The sequence below is a fragment of the Sander lucioperca genome, chromosome 24, assembly GCF_008315115.2.
Source record: "Sander lucioperca isolate FBNREF2018 chromosome 24, SLUC_FBN_1.2, whole genome shotgun sequence".
NCBI classification, from domain to species: Eukaryota; Metazoa; Chordata; class Actinopteri; order Perciformes; family Percidae; genus Sander; species Sander lucioperca.
Genome location: NC_050196.1, coordinates 4397879 through 4416296, shown reverse-complemented (window position 1 = coordinate 4416296; position 18418 = coordinate 4397879). Strand labels below are relative to the sequence as shown.

At 40.8% G+C, this 18418-nt stretch overlaps 2 protein-coding genes across 2 annotated transcripts in view; both read left to right on the top strand.

Annotated features, from left to right (window-relative positions):
• Positions 1-10916, top strand: part of LOC116057809 (gastrula zinc finger protein XlCGF52.1-like) — a 17336-nt gene extending 6420 nt beyond the window's left edge. The window contains exon 3 of the mRNA XM_031310414.2: positions 9699-10916. Within this exon, the coding sequence (XP_031166274.1) occupies positions 9699-10855 (1157 nt within the window). The 3' untranslated portion in view covers positions 10856-10916. The remainder of the gene's footprint in view (positions 1-9698) is intronic.
• The window catches only part of LOC116058582 (gastrula zinc finger protein XlCGF57.1-like), a 308880-nt gene that overhangs the window by 171011 nt on the left and 119451 nt on the right, over positions 1-18418 (top strand). The window lies entirely within an intron of this gene.

Genomic DNA, 18418 nt, shown 5'->3' with positions numbered 1-18418 from the left:
AGTTACTGCAGTTGTAGGCCTTATATGCCTGACATTTTATTAAATAATCAATTTTCATGAGCTTGAAATATTCTATAATATTATTACTAAGGGCCTGAGCATTTATTCTGTTTTTGAGCATTTTTTTCCAATAGAAATGTATTAAATTCCATTATTTAAATCTTTAAATGCCGTAGTTTTTTGTCATTCTCCAGTATAAACATCTCAGCCTATGTAGCACCTATGTACACCAAACTTTCCAGTTATACACATAGCAGTATTCTGAAGATATTTTCAGAGGGATTTGTTAATACATCATTCCTGGCCTGGTTTATGTGACATTTTAATCCAAAAAATAGGGCGGAAATCGATTTTTTTAAGGCTATGGACAGTATATTTTGATTTCCTAGGTAATGAAAGCAGAAATCCCTCTGAAATTTTGTTTTCATGTTGTATGTAAACAAAATGAAAAAATAATTTTTCACCTGGCTTTATCATATGTTCAGAACTATCTACCGAAAATATATGCAAAATTGCGCATATTTAATGCGATAATGCCTCATTTGCATAATTAAACATACAAATTTCAAAAACTTGTAATACATTTTTTTTCATATACTTGTGTAAGTAATCAACTGAGGAAGTTTCATGGTTGTATCTATTATTTTAAAATGTTACCCTATTCACCTGTAGTGTCTCGCCTTAATTCAAGTAGCCTACTTGTACATAATTATTTTTCTAGGGTTTAAAATGTATACAGATTTGACATTTTCTCCTCATACTTGTGTCGGAATGGGTCCGAAGTTGGCATTGAATTTCATTTGAAATGGTTTTAAAAAGGTCTTAAAAAGCCTTGAATTTAAGTTGGAGGATCCTGGGGGTACCCTGTATATTGTTCGTGTTTGTTTGCTGAACGTGACTTTTTCATTGTAGCCTAGGCTGTACAAACCATCACGAAGAAGAATTATAGGAATTGTATAGTAGGCCAATTTTGGAACAATAATATAGTAATCGTATAGAAATAGGCTATTATAGGCCTAGTATTTTGGGTAGAGATGGTCCAATACCATTTTTTGCTTCCCGATTCCGATACCTGAACTTGCGTATCGGCTGATACCGAGTACTGATCTGATACCAGTGCGTCATATATTTTATTATGTTTTAACAACTGTATACTACTATCCCTGTATGGATGTGATATGATTCTATCTTTGTTGTCGGTCTGGCTCAGGTTAAACTCTTTGTGAAACATGAACAAAAACAAACAATGAATGCCACAGAACTTTCTTTTTTTATCCAGTTTGACAGTCCGTTATAATGGGAAAATAACATAAATAAACTACTTAACGTAGATTTTCTTTAGGGCTTTATTACGTGGTATCGGATCGGTGCATAAACTCCAGTACTTCCTGATACCAGCATTTAAGCAGTATCGGAGCCGATACCGACACTGGTATCGGAACATCTCTAATTTTGGGACATACTATAAAAGTCTAACAGTATTTTGGAGACTATTATAAGACTGTAGGCTACTGTAGGAACATTATGGAGGGTAAGGTTATTATAGAGATCATAAGTAACCTGGGCTATGACTAATGACTACGTCCTAGGACCAGGTGAGGTGATTGGTAAGCATGTGAACTAAACGACACGCTATACTTGATCGTTTCAGCCCTACAGTCGTGTCTGAAATCTAGGAATAAACAACAATTCCTTAAGAAATTGTTAAAGTGCAGCCGTAAGTTAGTCAAAGTGTAGTGCTGTTTCTGACCGGCTACTTCTCCGACAGCCAAATATACCTTCCCGTGGAAGTCGTCCTTCGTCCCAACAGTAACGGAATAATTCAATTCAATTCAATTCAATTTTATTTATAGTATCAAATCATAACAAGAGTTATCTCGAGACACTTTACAGATAGAGTAGGTCTAGACCACACTCTATAAAGCCCCAACAATTCCAATAGTTCCCCCAAGAGCAAGCATTAGCAGTGGCTATTGCGACAGTGGCGAGGAAAAACTCCCTTTTAGGAAGAAACCTCGGCAGACCCAGACTCTTGGTGGGCGGTGTCTGACGGTTGGGGTTATGACGGTACAGGATGTAGCGTGGCACAGCAGAGCATGGGTGGACGCGGTGGATGCGGCAGGACGTAGCCGGGCATTGCAGGGAATCGCAGAGCGTAGCAGGGTGTAGCAGGTCCATAGCCACAGCTGCACCCAAGACCCAGGTCTTGGTGTCGCCCTAATCCGAGGCGATGTTCTGGGCGAAGAAGAAACATAAGGACTCCGGGGAGTAAACTCCCCAGAGCTAGGTGAGTAACAAGCACTTCTGAGACAGGATGTGCATAACAGGAAACAAAAGAAAAGAGCGTGTCATAAGAAGGAACTTCCTCGGCAGTCTAGAATTATAACAGCATAACTAGGAGAGGCACTATATTATTGATTATACGATAGGTAAATCTGATGACTGTAAAGAGAAGCAGAGAGAAGCAGGGGTGCTGTGTCTGCAGCTATACACCCTGCCCCGCCGGTCTAGGCGTTCACTGCAACTCCTCACTCCCTAACTATAAGCTTTATCAAAGAGGAGAGTTTTCACTTTAGTCTTAAATGTAGCGACGGTGTCTGCCCCCCGAACCCAGATTGGGAGCTGGTTCCACAGGAGAGGAGCCTGATAGCTGAAGGCTCTGCCTCCCATTCTACTTTTAGAGACTCTAGGAACCACAAGTAACTCTGCATTCTGGGAGCGTAGTGCTCTAGTGGGACAATAAGGTACTAAGAGGTCCTCAAGATATGAAGGAGCTTGACCATTTAGAGCTTTATAGGTCAGAAGAAGGATTTTAAATTCAATCCTGGATTTTACAGGAAGCCAATGGAGAGAAGCTAATACAGGAGAAATGTGATCTCTTTTCTTAGTTCTTGTCAGAACACGTGCTGCAGCATTCTGGATCAGCTGGAGAGTCCTAAGGGTTTTATTTGAGTATCCTGATAATAAGGAATTACAATAGTCCAGCCTGGAAGTAACAAATGCATGGACTAGTTTTTCAGCATCGTTTTGAGACAGGATGTTCCTAATTTTAGCAATGTTACGAAGGTGAAAAAAGGCTGTTCTAGAGGTTAGTTTTAGATGGGCGTTAAAGGATAGATCCTGATCAAAAATAACTCCTAGATTTCTGACAGTAGTACTGGAGGCCAGGGCAATGCCATCCAGAGTAATTATATCTTCGGCTAATGAGGTTCGTAGGTGTTTCGGGCCCAGCACAATAACTTCGGTTTTGTTTGAGTTTAACATCAGGAAATTGTAGGCCATCCATGATTTTATATCTTTAATGCAAGCTTGAAGTTTAGCTAGCTGGCTGGTTTCGTCTGGCTTGATTGACAGATATAATTGGGTGTCATCCGCATAACAGTGAAAGTTAATTGAGTGTTTCCTAATAATATTGCCTAGAGGAAGCATATATAAGGAGAATAGAATTGGTCCAAGCACTGAGCCTTGAGGAACGCCATGGTTAATTTTAGCGTAATTGGAGGGTTTATTGTTAACATTAACAAATTGCGATCGATCAGAAAAATAGGACTTAAACCAGTTTAGTGCGATTCCTTTAATGCCAACTAAATGTTCCAGTCTCTGTAAGAGGATGGTATGGTCAATAGTATCGAATGCAGCACTAAGATCTAATAAGACAAGTACGGAGACAAGTCCTTTGTCTGAAGCAGTTAGAAGGTCGTTAGTAATTTTCACCAGTGCCGTCTCTGTGCTATGATGCTTTCTAAATCCTGACTGAAAGTCCTCAAATAAGCTATTGCTATGTAGAAAATCACATAACTGATTAGCGACTACTTTCTCAAGGATCTTGGAGAGAAAGGGAAGGTTAGATATAGGTCTATAGTTGGCTAAGACCTCAGGATCGAGGGTGGGTTTTTTCAGTAGAGGTTTTATCACAGCTACTTTAAATGACTGCGGTACATAACCTGTCAATAAAGACATATTTATCATGTCTAGTAATGAAGTGTTAACCACGGGTAACGCTTCTTTAAGTAGCCTCGTTGGGATGGGGTCCAAGAGACAGGTAGATGGCTTAGCTGAAGAGACCTTTAACATTAATTGTTGAGGGTTTATAGGATAAAAGCAATCTAAGTATATGTCAGGTCTAGTCGTTCTTTCTAGCAGTCTGTCAGTTAAAGGTGACCCATTAGAGGTTGGGGGCAAGAGGTGATGAATAGTATCTCTAATTGTTATAATTTTATCGTTAAAGAAACTCATGAAGTCATCACTACTCAGAGCTATAGGAATAGATGGCTCAATAGAGCTGTGGCTATCTGTCAGCCTGGCTACAGTGCTGAAAAGAAACCTTGGGTTGTTCTTATTTTCTTCTATTAGTGATGAATAGTAGTCTGATCTGGCCTTTCTTAGGGTCTTCCTATAGGTTTTCAGACTGTCTTGCCAGTCTAAACGAGATTCTTCCAGTTTGGTGGAACGCCATTTACTTTCAAGTTTGCGCGAGATTTGCTTTAATTTACGAGTTTGGGAGTTATACCAAGGTGCTAGTTTCCTTTGCTTCATCGTCTTCTTTTTAAGGGGAGCAACAGAGTCTAAAGTAGTCCGTAGGCAGGCCGTAGCACCGTCTACGAAATTATCAATTTGAGAGGGACTAAAGTTTACATAAAGAGCCTCTGTTATATTACGGCACGGTAATGAGTTTAGTGCTGTTGGAATATCTTCCTTGAATTTAGCTATAGCACTGTCAGATAGGCTTCTAGTGTAGAAGCTTTTATCTAATTTCGTATAGTCGGGTAGTAAGAATTCGAAAGTTATTAAGAAGTGGTCTGATAATAAAGGATTTTGCGGGAATACTATTACGTCTTCAATTTTGATGCCATATGCCAGCACAAGGTCAAGGGTGTGGTTAAAACAGTGCGTGGCCTCATGCACACTCTGACTGAAACCAATTGAGTCTAGTAGTGAGTTGAAAGCAGTACTAAGGCTATTGCTGTCAACGTCCACATGGATATTAAAATCACCTACAATAAGTACTTTGTCTGATTTTAGGACTACACATGATAAAAACTCTGAGAATTCAGATAAAAATTCAGAATATGGACCTGGTGCTCGGTAGACAACAACAAATATAATAGGCTGTACTGTTTTCCATGTTGGATGCTGAAGATTAAGAACGAGATTTTCAAAAGAGTTATAATTTAGTTTAGGATTAATTAACAGGTTTGAGTCAAATATGGCTGCAACTCCCCCTCCTCGGCCTGAGCCTCTAGAAATTTGAGTATTAATATGAGTGGGAGGAGTGGCTTCATTTAGACTGACATACTCTTCATGGCCCAGCCACGTTTCAGTTAGACAGAATAGATCAATTTGATTATCGGATATCAATTCGTTTACTAGTATTGCTTTAGAAGACAGAGATCTGATATTTAGTAGACCGCATCTAATTTTCCTATCCTGTTCTATCATTGCAGTGGTAGTTGTAATTCCAATTAGGTTGTTAAGTATTGCCCCTCTTTTGGTTACCTGTGATTTAACTGATCTGAGTCGAGTTACAGACACCGTCTCGTTTTTTGGGGCAGGTTGTTGCTGACGTGAACTGGATGCTAAATTGACTATGTTTGCAGTCAACTTCTTATTACTTAGGTGATTCAACACTTTGTATGGTCTATTGTTGATTATAACTGGAATAGTACTAGTACTACATGTTACCCTGCAGAAAACATTTTCAGATTCATTCACTTGTAAAGTGCCATTAGGATCAATACCTGGGGGGCATGAATCTGTGATATTTTCAACAGTAGAATAAACCAATATGATTGAAAAAATGAATCACTAACATACGCATAGAGCAAATGTTCATTCTTATTCACAAGGCTTATTGAAATGATGTTAAAAAAGGGTCAGTATTTAATATATTGCAGGGCTTAACGCTAACTTTTTAAAGTGGTTGCCAGGCTTGGCAACCAGGCATCAGCTCTTGGTTGCCGGAATTGACATTACGGAACCTTGCCGTGTTTCAAACTGCCTTTATTTGGAGCAATTGATATCTTGTGTAACTATACCACACATTCTAGTAATGTAACAGTGAGAGAAAAGTTAAAAAATATTTATTACATAAACACTTGTCTTTGTTTTAACAGTTACTTTACAGCCATTGGCCATAAGATTTTATAACCTAGCATGCCAGGACTACAATCCTCAAATCCTGGTATAAAAGAACCACCAATAGTACTAGTTTTAGATAATATTAACTTAACATGTCAGGACTGCAATCCTCGAATCCTGTTATGAAAAGCCACCAGTAGTACTTGCTTTCGTTATCTTCCTCACAGCTTAAAGCTTAGATCGGGCCCAAAAAATTGAGCCCGAGTCCGATTTTAAACCCCGACAATTTTTTAATACGTTGGCCGTTATAACTGACGTCCTCAACTACAATTCTGAGTTGTTTGAACTGCAGAAATCTGTTTAGAAGGGGTATGCTTGGAGAAGTAGCAAAAGAGGACATTAAAGGCTGACTGTCTTCTGCCATGGCGAGCCTGCTTCATGCGTCTGTTCATCGTCGAAGTGCCTGTTTTTTTTGCTGTTATAGGCAAGCAGCGTGCCGCACTTCATGCACTCAACAAAGCCAACACATATGTTGTCACTGCCCGCCACGACTTGTTTAAAATGGTCCCATACCTCCGATTTTCCTCCAAATTTGCTCAAAGTTAATTCTGCTGTTTTTATTTTTTTCTTTACATCTTCAAGCTCCGTGTTGCACTTAAGGTACACAATACAGCACAGCTAGTTGCCCCTCAGCTTTGAATGCTTTGAGTGTAGGTCCCTCCAGTGACACCAACAGCAGCCTGTCCATCATCTCCGCTTTCAAAGACGATCTCCAATCTGTTTTTGATTCTGCTCAGACAGCCGAATCCCTCTCTCACATAGAGCTGATGAGACTGGGAGAGCCAGCACCACATCATGCAGCATCAGAATGTGTGCAAACCTTTCCCTGGCGGCCTCCATAACATACACTTGAGATAGCACACCATTCTGCGTTGTCAACAAATGCCTTCAGTTGCATCCATTCTTTGTTTGTTTCTGCAGCACTGGTTGGAAGTGGCTCCATAGTTGGAGGGCAGCAGTAAATCCAGGCAACTTGCTGCCTGGTGACTGTTTCAGTGCAGTGAGCTGTCTTCAATGCGTCTAGCATGCCATTCACAGTCAGGTTTTCCCTCTGAAAAGCAAGATTTGAGATGACATCCAGCAGGTCTCTGATGAAATGGAGAAAACGTACAATTCTGTAGTCTCTCAGGCAGTCTCTTAAGAATGCTGCTCTTCCACAAACTTCAGGTGTTGCCAGGCCTGGCTTCTGCCACCTGTTCAAAATGAGACCGAAGCACCTCATATTGTGTGGCTAGGCCTGTCGCGTCAATAAATCAATTAACCGCACGATAAAAAATATGAGCTCGATAATTTTTCCGGCCGCGATAATTTACATATTCATGCTTGTTTGTTTTCCTTGTTTCTCTCTCGCTCTCTACCAAAGAGACTGGATGACCACTCTCAGTTCCTTAGCGTAACGAGGAGTGAACCCTCTTGTCAGTCGCGTGGTCTCTGTGTGGAGGCGGGGCTCCTGGCGGAGAGACAGAGAACGCTAGTTGGGTTGAGAGTTGGAGCAGGGTTTCCCGCAGCACTTTGCAGTTAAGGCACTGTCAAAAAAAGGAGAAGTATACACGAGCGATATCCGCCGTGTTACTCAGCGTCCTGTTTTCTCCCTTTCATTTCAAACCACGCAGTTGACAACCTGCAGGTGGAGGCGGCGGAGACAGGCTCGGACATCAACGCCACGGGCTGCTGTGGACTTGTCAGTCTCGCAAGCGGTCTCAGGAACGTTGCTGCATGTGTCCGCCAACGCACAGAGCATTAACCGGTACAAGCCTACAGCTGTCAGTGTGTCAGAGAGGTGAACTGAGACTCCATTACCTGCTTGTCAAAAATCGCCACTTACTAGCTAATGAATTAGCCTGAGGTAAACGCTAGCTATCAGTAAACAGAAGTGACATACAAAAAAGACATATTGTGGATATTTAAAATGTCTTCCAGTTCCAGTGTTAAATATTCTTTAGAAATAAAAGTTTATTGATCTCTCGCGTTTGGCGAGTACTGGGAATGTTTGTGTATCTTCTTCAGGATGTCTTTCCGATCCTCCTGAAGTCTGTTGTCTTTGATGGCCTGAATGACCCCCAGCTCCAGACGATGTGCCACGCAGTGCAGTGTTTCCTCTCTGTTGATCTAGAAAATTTCTGCCGCCACGACATCAGAAATTGGGCAGACGCACAACAGGGTTTCCGCTACGTACGAATGAATGAAAAGTCATAAAGTCGTAATTACATGACTCTGCAGAGCCGTCTGCTCTACTGAACTCAAGCGAGCGGTCATCCGCTTTCTCTCTCCTTTAGGGTGAGCAACTGGAACAGTGACGTCATCACTCGCAAAGTCATGGCAACCAGATAAACAACAGGGCGAGTACTACTTGTCACTCAATCTTAGGCAAAGTGACAAACGGCGACGAAAGCTGCGACATGAAATCCGCACTTGCGCGGGCCCCGTGAAATATGACAGCTACGGTTTATTGGAAAATAGCATTGTGGACACTGAATTTGATGAATTCACCGTTTGTCAGACCCCAGATGAGACGAGAAGGTAACGTCCCCTCTTCCTTTGACTCCCCACTGCAGGAGAACGCTGTATTAACGTTACTGTTTTAAAACCGTTTTCCAGGTTAGTGGGGATGCATACCGCTCAAAACCAACATGAAAAACGTAGCTAGTAATGTTCACTCAGCGTTGAGTTTTGTTGTTAAACTGTGTGTAAAATGAGCGGTGGCTTTAAATCACCGGTTTCAGGTAACGGCACCCTACGGTACCGTCTATTTGCTGGAGGTTTCAAGGTAACGGTCGGTAGCTAACATTAGCAGATAAGCCCGTTGACAGCGACGTTATTGTTCATATTTTGGCACAATTTTTCTGACCGTAGTAGTAGTGGTCATAGTGACTGAAAGTGTGATGTGAGATGCTCAAAAGAAACTACACGCTGTTCTCACTTTTTGACGGTCAACACGGTAGGCGATTACGCTGGGTGCCTCAGTCATGTTTCTGAAGAACTTAAGTTGTGTCTAATTTACCTTCAGTGCTCCAGTCAGCATATGCTGCTTGAAAGAGGACCATTCTTGCGGTGCATGACTGTCCGGTTGCTGCAGGGATTTGGTGGAAAGGGTCTTGAGTTGACGTTTTCCAAGTTGATGGAATCATCCTCCTTGACAGCTTGGGGCCCCAACACGCGAAAGGTTCTTATGTAAAGGGCAGGCTGGGACAGGAGCGGCGTCAGATCCTGGAATAGTGGTATACAAGGAGGGTATAGCGGCAGAAGCATGAGTTGTAGCATTTGCCGTAGCTAACGTGCAATTGAGCAGAGCCTCATCCTCTCTGATCTGGTGCAGCAGAGTTTTCTTACCTTCCAGCTCTGTAATTTTCTCAGACAGAGTGACAAAACGTTTACAGCTGGTTGGAGAGCAGGGTTGAGGCATGAGTTTTTGGAGTGGAAGTGTACTAGCTTTAGGCGACAAACTCAACAGCAGAGCAGAGGAGTTGTGCTCAGACGTTGGGGACCTGATGTTGGGGAGTGACTGTAGCCAATTAGCAAAGTATTGTTAAGTTTTACATCAATGGCTGTTTGTGTTTCAGCTTTACCTTCAGATGTCCAGAAAGTGATTGTTGGTGAAGAACATCAGCAGGAGTGGAGCTCCAGTCTGGACCAGGAGGACACAAAGCCCCCACACATTAAAGAGGAACAGGAGGAACTCCGGATCAGTCAGGATGAAGAGCAGCTTCAAGGGCTGGAGGAGACTGATATCACCAAGTTCCCATTCCCTCCTGTCCCTGTGAAGAGTGAAGATGATGAAGAGAGACCTGAGTTCTCACAGCTTCATCAAAGACAAACTGAACAGATGGAAACAGAAGCTGACGGAGAGGACTGTGGAGGACCAGAACCAGCCATGAACTCAGATCCAGATACACATTTACAACCAGATACTGATGACCAGACTGGAGACTCTTCTGAACCTGAGACTGATGACAGTGCTGATTGGAAGAAGACCAGAGAACCTCAGTCAGGTTTAAACTCTCTGAATAATAATGAAGGCCCTGACAGCGATTTGAGGTGTAGTACTGGTGAGAAAACGAATGAGAAAGGATTTGGCACCAGTGGACATCTGAAGCGACATATGAGATCTCATACAGAAAAGAGACCATTTAGCTGCTCAGTCTGTAAGAAAGCTTTTAAACAGAGGGGACACTTACAGACGCACATGAGAATCCACACAGGAGAGAGACCATTTAGCTGCTCGATCTGCAAAAGAGCTTTTACCGAGAGTGGAAGTCTACATAAACACATGAGAGTCCACACAGGAGAGAAGCCGTTTAGCTGCTCCTTCTGCATGAAAACTTTTACCGAGAGTGGAAGTCTACATAAACACCTGAGAATCCACACAGGAGAGAAAACATTTACCTGCTCCGTCTGTGAGATAGCTTTTACACAGAGTGGAAATTTGCAGACACACATGAGAATCCACACAGGAGAAAAATCATTTAGCTGCTCCGTCTGTAAAAAATCCTTTAGAGTCAGTGGAAGTTTACGGATACATATGAGAATCCACACAGGAGAGAAACCATTTAGCTGTTCAGTCTGTAAGAAATCCTTTAGAGTCAGTGGCAGTTTACAGATACACATGAGAATCCACACAGGCGAGAGACCATTTAGCTGCTCACTCTGCAAGAAAGCTTTTACAGAGAGTGGAAACTTACAGCAACACATGAGAACCCACATAAGAGAAACCATTTAGCGGTGTGAGTTGAGCTCCAGTCTGGAAGGAGAGCATAGAACCTCAGTCAGGTTTAAACGCTCTAAAAATGAATGAAGTCTCTAAGGGTTATGTGAGATTATACAGTGGCAAGAAAAAGTTTGGGAACGTTTTGGAATTTCATGGTTTTCTTGGTTTGAATAAATTAGTCATAAAATGTGATCTGATATTCATCTAAGTCAAGGGAGTTGGCAAATATGTGTCTAAAATAATAAAACAACTTTTTTTTTTAATCTTTCATGTCTTGAGAACAGCCCAAAAAAACTCATAGTGCTTGTGGAAAAAAGCTAATTGGAGTCAGGTTTTAGCACACCCGGAGTCTCGTTAAGATAATGAGTTTGGAGGTGTGGACTACAGCTACTCTGACTGATTAAAAACCCCTCAAACGTTGAGTGGAGTTTGCTCTGCACAAGAAGAACGCACTTATGTGAGCCACGCCTCGCCAAAAAGAGCTTTCAGAGAATCTACGATCAAGAATTGTTGATTTACATAAAGCTGGTAAGGGTTACAAAGTTATTTCAAAGACTTTAGAAATTCACCAGTCTACAGTTAGGCAAACAATCTACAAATAGACACTGTGGGACCGTTGCTACTCTACCAAGAAGCGGGCACCCAGTCAAAATGACGCCAAGAGAACAACGAAGACTCATCAATGAGGTCAAGAAACGATCCCGAATGACAGTCAAAGATTTGAAGGCATCATTGGAACCGGCTAACATCTCTGTTCACGAGTCTACAATACGTAAAACATCGAACAAGCAGGGTATCTACGGCGGGACACCACGAAGGAACCCACCGCTTACTAAAAAGAACATTCCTGCACGCCTACACGCCAGTTTGCAAAAGTGCACATTGACACGCCACAGCATTATTGGCAAAATGTTTTGTGGACTGATGAAACTAAGATTGAACTATTTGGAAAAAAACACGCAGCACTACATCTGGCGTAGAAAGGGCACGGCATATCATCGTGAAAACATCATCCCGACCATAAAGTATGGTGGAGGAGACATCAAGATATGGGCCTGCTTTGCTGCATCCAGGGCCTGGCCAGCTTGGAATCATTGAGGGGAAGATGAATTCCCAAGTATATCAGACAGTTCTTCAGGATAATGTAAGAATGTCTGTCTGTACGTCAGTTGAAACTGTGTAGAAGTCAGAGCCCAGACCTCAACACAATAGAGATGCTACGGATTGACTTGAAGAGGGCCATACACATGAGACATCCAAAGAATATGACATGTTTGTCAATACCCTTGACTTAGGTGAAGGTCAGATCACATTTTATGACAAATTTATTCAGAAAACGGTGAAAGTCCAAAAGGTTCACATACTTTTTCTTGCCACTGTGTGTGGTTCCTTTTTAAAAGTCAAAAATCCAATAATTAGAATTTAAGGCTGTAAAATGTCTAAAATATGATTTTGACAGGTCTAAATAAAAAATGTATTGGCTTATGAAGTCAATGTGACTGTTGGTATCCATCGAACTCCAAAGATTATAAACTGGACTTGTTGGCCAGCCAGTTGAACAGCCAGTCCATGCAACCCCAGCTCTCTCCAAAATGGCAGCTGTTCTGCTGTCACAAGGAACTGCCACCCAATACTCTAGCAGATGATGCGAGTGCCTGCTTAGAGTAAACCAGTTAGCATCACCAACATGGACAAAGTCTACCAGCTAACCTGTAAAATGATTGAGATGCAGCACAGCAGAGACTGCATCATTTGACCTCAGAACCACTGTTCTCCCAGCCTGGCTTTCCCACGTTGATGGAACTGCCAGCTAACCGAGGATTTCTTTCTGTGGTAATGGAACCAACTGGACTACCAGTAGCATAGCAACAGCAGCTAAGGAAAGCTGTTTTACTTTCTGTTAATGTGCATGTATTGATTTGATTTAACGCCATCCAGACATAGTGTTTGTTTTAGTCAAGTTATTGGGTAGCCAAACTGCTAAGTTGATGTCCGTTTAGGCTTCACACCGACACTCTTGCACCTCCTCTTTCCTAACCTGGTACCTTAACTTACACAGATTTGACTTTAAACATCCAGACATACACACTTTAATAGTTAGCAAACCCCCCCCGCCTTACAGCCTTTGATTTGACTCGGACATAGAACACGCCGTGAAGGAGACTCAAGTCTTCTTTTAAATGTTCTCTGTCCGGGCCAGGCCATGTGGCCATCTTTTTAATCGCATGCTCAGCTCCCCATGCGGTCACAGTTCTACCGTCTTGAATTAATCTGTACAACTAAAACCACACACCCTCACACATAATTTTTGTCCTTTTAGCTTAGATCTTTTACATACATTAGATGTCGCGTTGTTTTCTTTTGCTTTGTTAATTTTGGGAATAAACGTTATGGAAAATGCACGTATGTAACTTTGAACGAAAGGGAATTTTGCCTACCTCTCCTGTGACGAGAACTCAAATATTTTAACGTTTGCTAGCTATTTAGAGTAACCGCGGGGTCTTATATGTCTTAAAAAAGTCTTAAATTCAGTATTCTAAAAATAAGGCCTTAAAAGTATTAAATTTCGTTGACAAAGGTCTTAAATTATTTCTTGTCCTTTCGTAGGATTAAATAAATACCGTAATAATATAAATAAATGCTTTGTGTGTTTTGTGACTTTACAATTTACTCTGTGTGACTTAGATGTTAAACGACAGTACAGGTACTGTTTATGCCAGTTATTATAAATCCATAGGTGAGCAAGCTCTGGCATAAACATCCAAGCTCGGGCGCGAATCAATCAGTTGTCAGGAAAGAAAACAAAATGTCTCGCGCCGTGCTACTAACAAGCTAACGTAAGTTCGTCGGTTAGAATGGGCAAGTGTCTGAAGGTCAGGCCACACATGAGGCCAAGTTGGTGGAGGACAATAGAGTACAAACACACCTTACAAAGCTATTGTGAAATAAATATGAGTATTATAAAATGTTTTTTTAACGTTATGGTAAATAACTATTTTCTCAGGCCTAAAAATCCACACTGATTTTCCTTTACATGGCCATGAAGTTGGCATTAAATTTCATCCTAGGTGGTCTTAAAAAGTCTTAAATTTAACTTGAAGAATCCTCGGGGTACCCTGTTATTGGTATGCTAATTTTGGTTGTAGTTATTCATTTAATTATTAATTCCAAATTGATAGTTTACTATATTTATATAGTATGCTTAAGTCACTTAATTTACTCTTCTTGATCTTTTCAAGTGGTGCCCCAAAAGAGGTGACTTAATTTACATTAAATCACATCATTTAGTTATGGTTGTTCCTAATTATACTTTGACCCCAACATAGTTGGTAAATCCAGCCGAGGCCTGGATCTCAACATTACTTCTATAAAATTGCAGTCTCGTTTTTAAATGTGTTTGGGGAAAAATGCATATACAAAACCAACATGGAACCAATGACCACTAATGCGAACTGTGCAGCCCGGTCAGAATTTATTAGAGCATAACTAGTCTATATCGTTGACGTTCCACTTCCGGGATTGCTGCGGTGCCGCAAGAAATTCCGCCGGATGTATGTGTTTTCGCCGATGTCCATTTCCTTCCGCTTCCTTTGTGCTGGTAATTTTGCATTCCGGTGGAGTTATGAGGACTATGGTTGACTGCTCCTCAGATCTCTGCAGGGTAAATTGAGACAGCTAGCTAGACTATCTGTCCAATCTGAGTTTTCTCTCGCACAACTATTTTACAGCGGCTCCGTGCGGAGCTTACCGCCGCCCAAGATTACCGTGATTGGTTTAAAGAAATGCATAACCAACTAGTGTGTCCCGATATAGTGTGTGGGCTAGAAGTCAAAAGTCAAAAAAATTGTAAATATTCCTTTCATCATAATGAAATAATAATAATAGGGTTAAGTACAATATCAATCCGATTTTGCACGAGAACAGCACATTTTGTGCTCAGTTAAAGCCTGTTGAAAATAACAAATGTGAAGCCCACTGCACCAAAAAAAAACTTTCGGTATAAAGGCATCAGTCGCATGGGGGTCAGAAATACATAGCTCTGCCGTAAAAAAGGTGCCAGCATGCCATCACCCAATATTGTTCTGTATTTATCAGGAGCATCACCAAAGTCCGGCCCAGGCGCAACTCACTCTGCCTTAACAACCGTTAACTCAGGTAAGCGACCTCCGGACAGTGTTTGGATCTACCTCAACATTTGAAGTAGAGGTGACTAAATAACGTGACCATTTCACGAACTGCCATGAGACTGGGCTGTTATACAATCTTTTAGTATTATTGCATGACTGAAATTTCATGTTTTCACAGTCTTTGTCCATTGAGCAAACCCGGAAGACCTTCTGAAAAGTAGGAAGCAAAAAAAAAATCTGCATAGTAGACTTCTACTTTGAGCAAATTTACTCCAGGAGCTTATTTTTTTTCAGGAATTGTGCCTTGGATGACAACCTCTGCTGATCCAGGTTCATGAGAATGTTCTGCATCACTTGCAATTGAGGTCTGGTGGGTAGCTCAGGTTCAGATAGCATTTTAGTCCAAATAACAAAGCACTAGGGCTGTAACGATATGCGATATTAAACCGAAATCGCGACACTCAGCTCCACGAACCTGTGTCGCAGAGTGAGAAGGCAGAATCACGACACACCCCTTCCAACTCCCAGAGTTATCCTTCCCGTCCAGATCCAAATGCTACTACATCTTTAAATTACTATTAGTATTAGGCGTTTTGGTGCCTTATCCCCCTTTGTCAGGTAAATAAATGAGTACACAAAATTGTATGGCTCAGTTTCCAAACTATGAGGGGCTATTTTAATTCCAAAGGCCAAGGGAACTTTATCAGGATGCATAGTATCCTGGATCCATGAAATAACTGGCCTTTAAAAATAAAAATCTGCCTGCCTCTATGGGAATTTAACATAGGGGTGTACTTACTTATGCCCCCTGTATTTTAAGGAAGAACATTTATTTATTTCCGATACATTATTCATTCACAAAGAAAATTGGTGTCCTTTTAAAGGTTGGATTTTTCCTCATTTTTTTAATTAAGGCATTAAGATCAATTTCCAAAAGATGATTTTTAGTCTTTTCTTTTTAGTCAACTTTAGCATGGGTTCATAAACTTATGAGTGCCACTGTATTTCAGCATTTATTCATGAATTTCTTTTATTTATGAATTTACTTATTGAGACTTAAGTCATTTTTCATCTTACATCATTTTAGGTTGTTTTTTTTTTTACGCTTTTTAAAACGTGGCCGCCGAGCCCGCAAACTGGCCTGGAGAAATACATTTAAAGCATTTATATATTCTTTAATTTCTTTGATTTATTTATTTATGCATTCATTCATACATTTATTTATGAATTCCTTTATTTATTTACTTATTCTCAAGTCATGTTTCGTCTTACATCATTTTAGACGCTTTAGATGGGTTTTTTTTACGCTTTATAGAATGCTTCTTTTCCGTTTGTTTTCCGTTTTTGACACCTTCTTTACATTTTTTTTTAATGTTTTCGAGGCTTTATTTAACGCTTTGAGCATATTAATACGTCCCTAAGTGTATAAGTGATCTATTTGACTTACCCGTTGTTTTTCTCATTAAAAGTTCCATTCTATGTTGATGGTTGTAACCGTACCGGCGGCCCAGCAGAGGGCGCCAGAGCTTCATCACTCGCTGGATGCCCAGGCACATAGCCTTTTTTATTTGTGCATACATAATAAAAAAGAAGAAATATGAAATAAGAAGAAAATGCACAAGTGGGATAAGAAAGCAAAGTAAAACCCACCTAAACATTGAAATTAAGGACCGCTCTTTGAAGCTTTATTGACGCTATGCTTTTCATGCTTTGACGCATTTTGACACTTCATGCTTTTTGACCTTTTGAGTGAGTGCGAAGGGAAGCAGAAAAACTGATACACTGTTGTAACATTGACATTGATTTTTTTAAATTCAAAAGCTAGTAATTATAGTTCTATGAATGCTAAACAAATGCAAAGGTGTTTTACATCAGTTTGTGCTTTTGTTCTGATGGAGTTTAACTTTATTTGTTGACTGAAGTATCTCAGACAGACAGGACAGGTCATGTCCTGCCCCAAACTGTAAATACATAATTTGATATTCTTTAAACGTAAAGGTACATTACTCACACAGCTTCTGGATAAATCCACTGTAAATGAAACCAACAGGTCTTCAACAGAAACTGAATCCATTAATAAAATTTTTTTAATGGCACATTAAACACGTGCACGGACGAAACTGCGGCTACAGAAGAGGTAGTTTCTAGTTTCTGTTTACATGTTTGAATGCGTGACGCAACTTTGTACATGTTACATCTGACGTTCACACCTCTCAAGACGAGTTAGGGTAACAACGCAACGTTGGCTTTACATTGATATACGGTGGCCGACAGGGGCAAACGCACTGCAACTTAATGAAACCCACGCAAATAGACAAAACACAAGCAAATTAAGAAAACACCTACATAAATTTGACAACACATGCGCAGCATTTTGCAAACGCACTGCAAATACACACATGACACAACCAAATACAGAAACACGCTGCAAATACAGAAACGATGCAAAAAGAAAGGCACACAATACCTGAAAAATAATGCAACAAAAAGAAAACGCTGCATCCAGATTACACAACGGAATTTCTCCAGGCCTCTAGGGGGAGCGCCAAGTGGAACAGCTTGATTGTTGTCAAAATAATGAAGATGTTTTCTTAATTTGCTTGTGTTTTGTCTATTTGCGTGTGCTTCATTAAGTTGCAGTGCGTTTGGCCCTTGTCGGCCACCGTACGTTCAGCACCAAATAAACTAACAAAGGTTGAAAAAAGGCCCCAAAAACATCGCAAAAAGCGACTAAAACATGGAGAGAGAAAAAAGTGACAAAAAACGTTGAATAAAGCGACAAAAATGTTGAAAAACCTTGGAAAATGTGAAGACGAAAAAATGCGTCCGGTGTTTTTGGCATTTCTAGCATTCACGTCAGGTAACATTCGGCAGGGAGAGCGCAAACCCCACCCCCCTCAATTCGCATCTCTATTCACATTCCGATTAGTTTTTGGTATCGCAGATCTAAGTCTGCCGGATAACACCCAGGTAGACTGAACCAGACAAAATGCCATGCAGCTTCAAGCACAATTCATTTGGGTAACACTTTAATTGAAGGTATCTACATAAGAGTGACATGACACAGTCATCTCGATTCTGATTGGCTGCAGAGTAGTCCGGATCAACGAAAAAAAACAAAAAAACATTTTTAGGATGATTTGCCCTTACCTTTCACTCTCTGCGTTGCCGTTTCTCAAACTCTCTTCGCTCTGTTCACACAGCCTGGGCCGTCCTCATGGAATCTATGATGTCATGGAGACATGTCCTTAAATGACATATTAAAATGTCATTAATGTTGTTGCACACTATAGGGTATGATATCTTTTCAAGGAGCAGAGACAAAAAAAAGAAACATTATGTGAAATGAATTAAGCAGCTCTTTCAATCCGTGAAGGGCATACACTTAAATAATATCATACCTTAAGTAATATGTCATGCCAACATAAACATCTTTACCAAAATATAA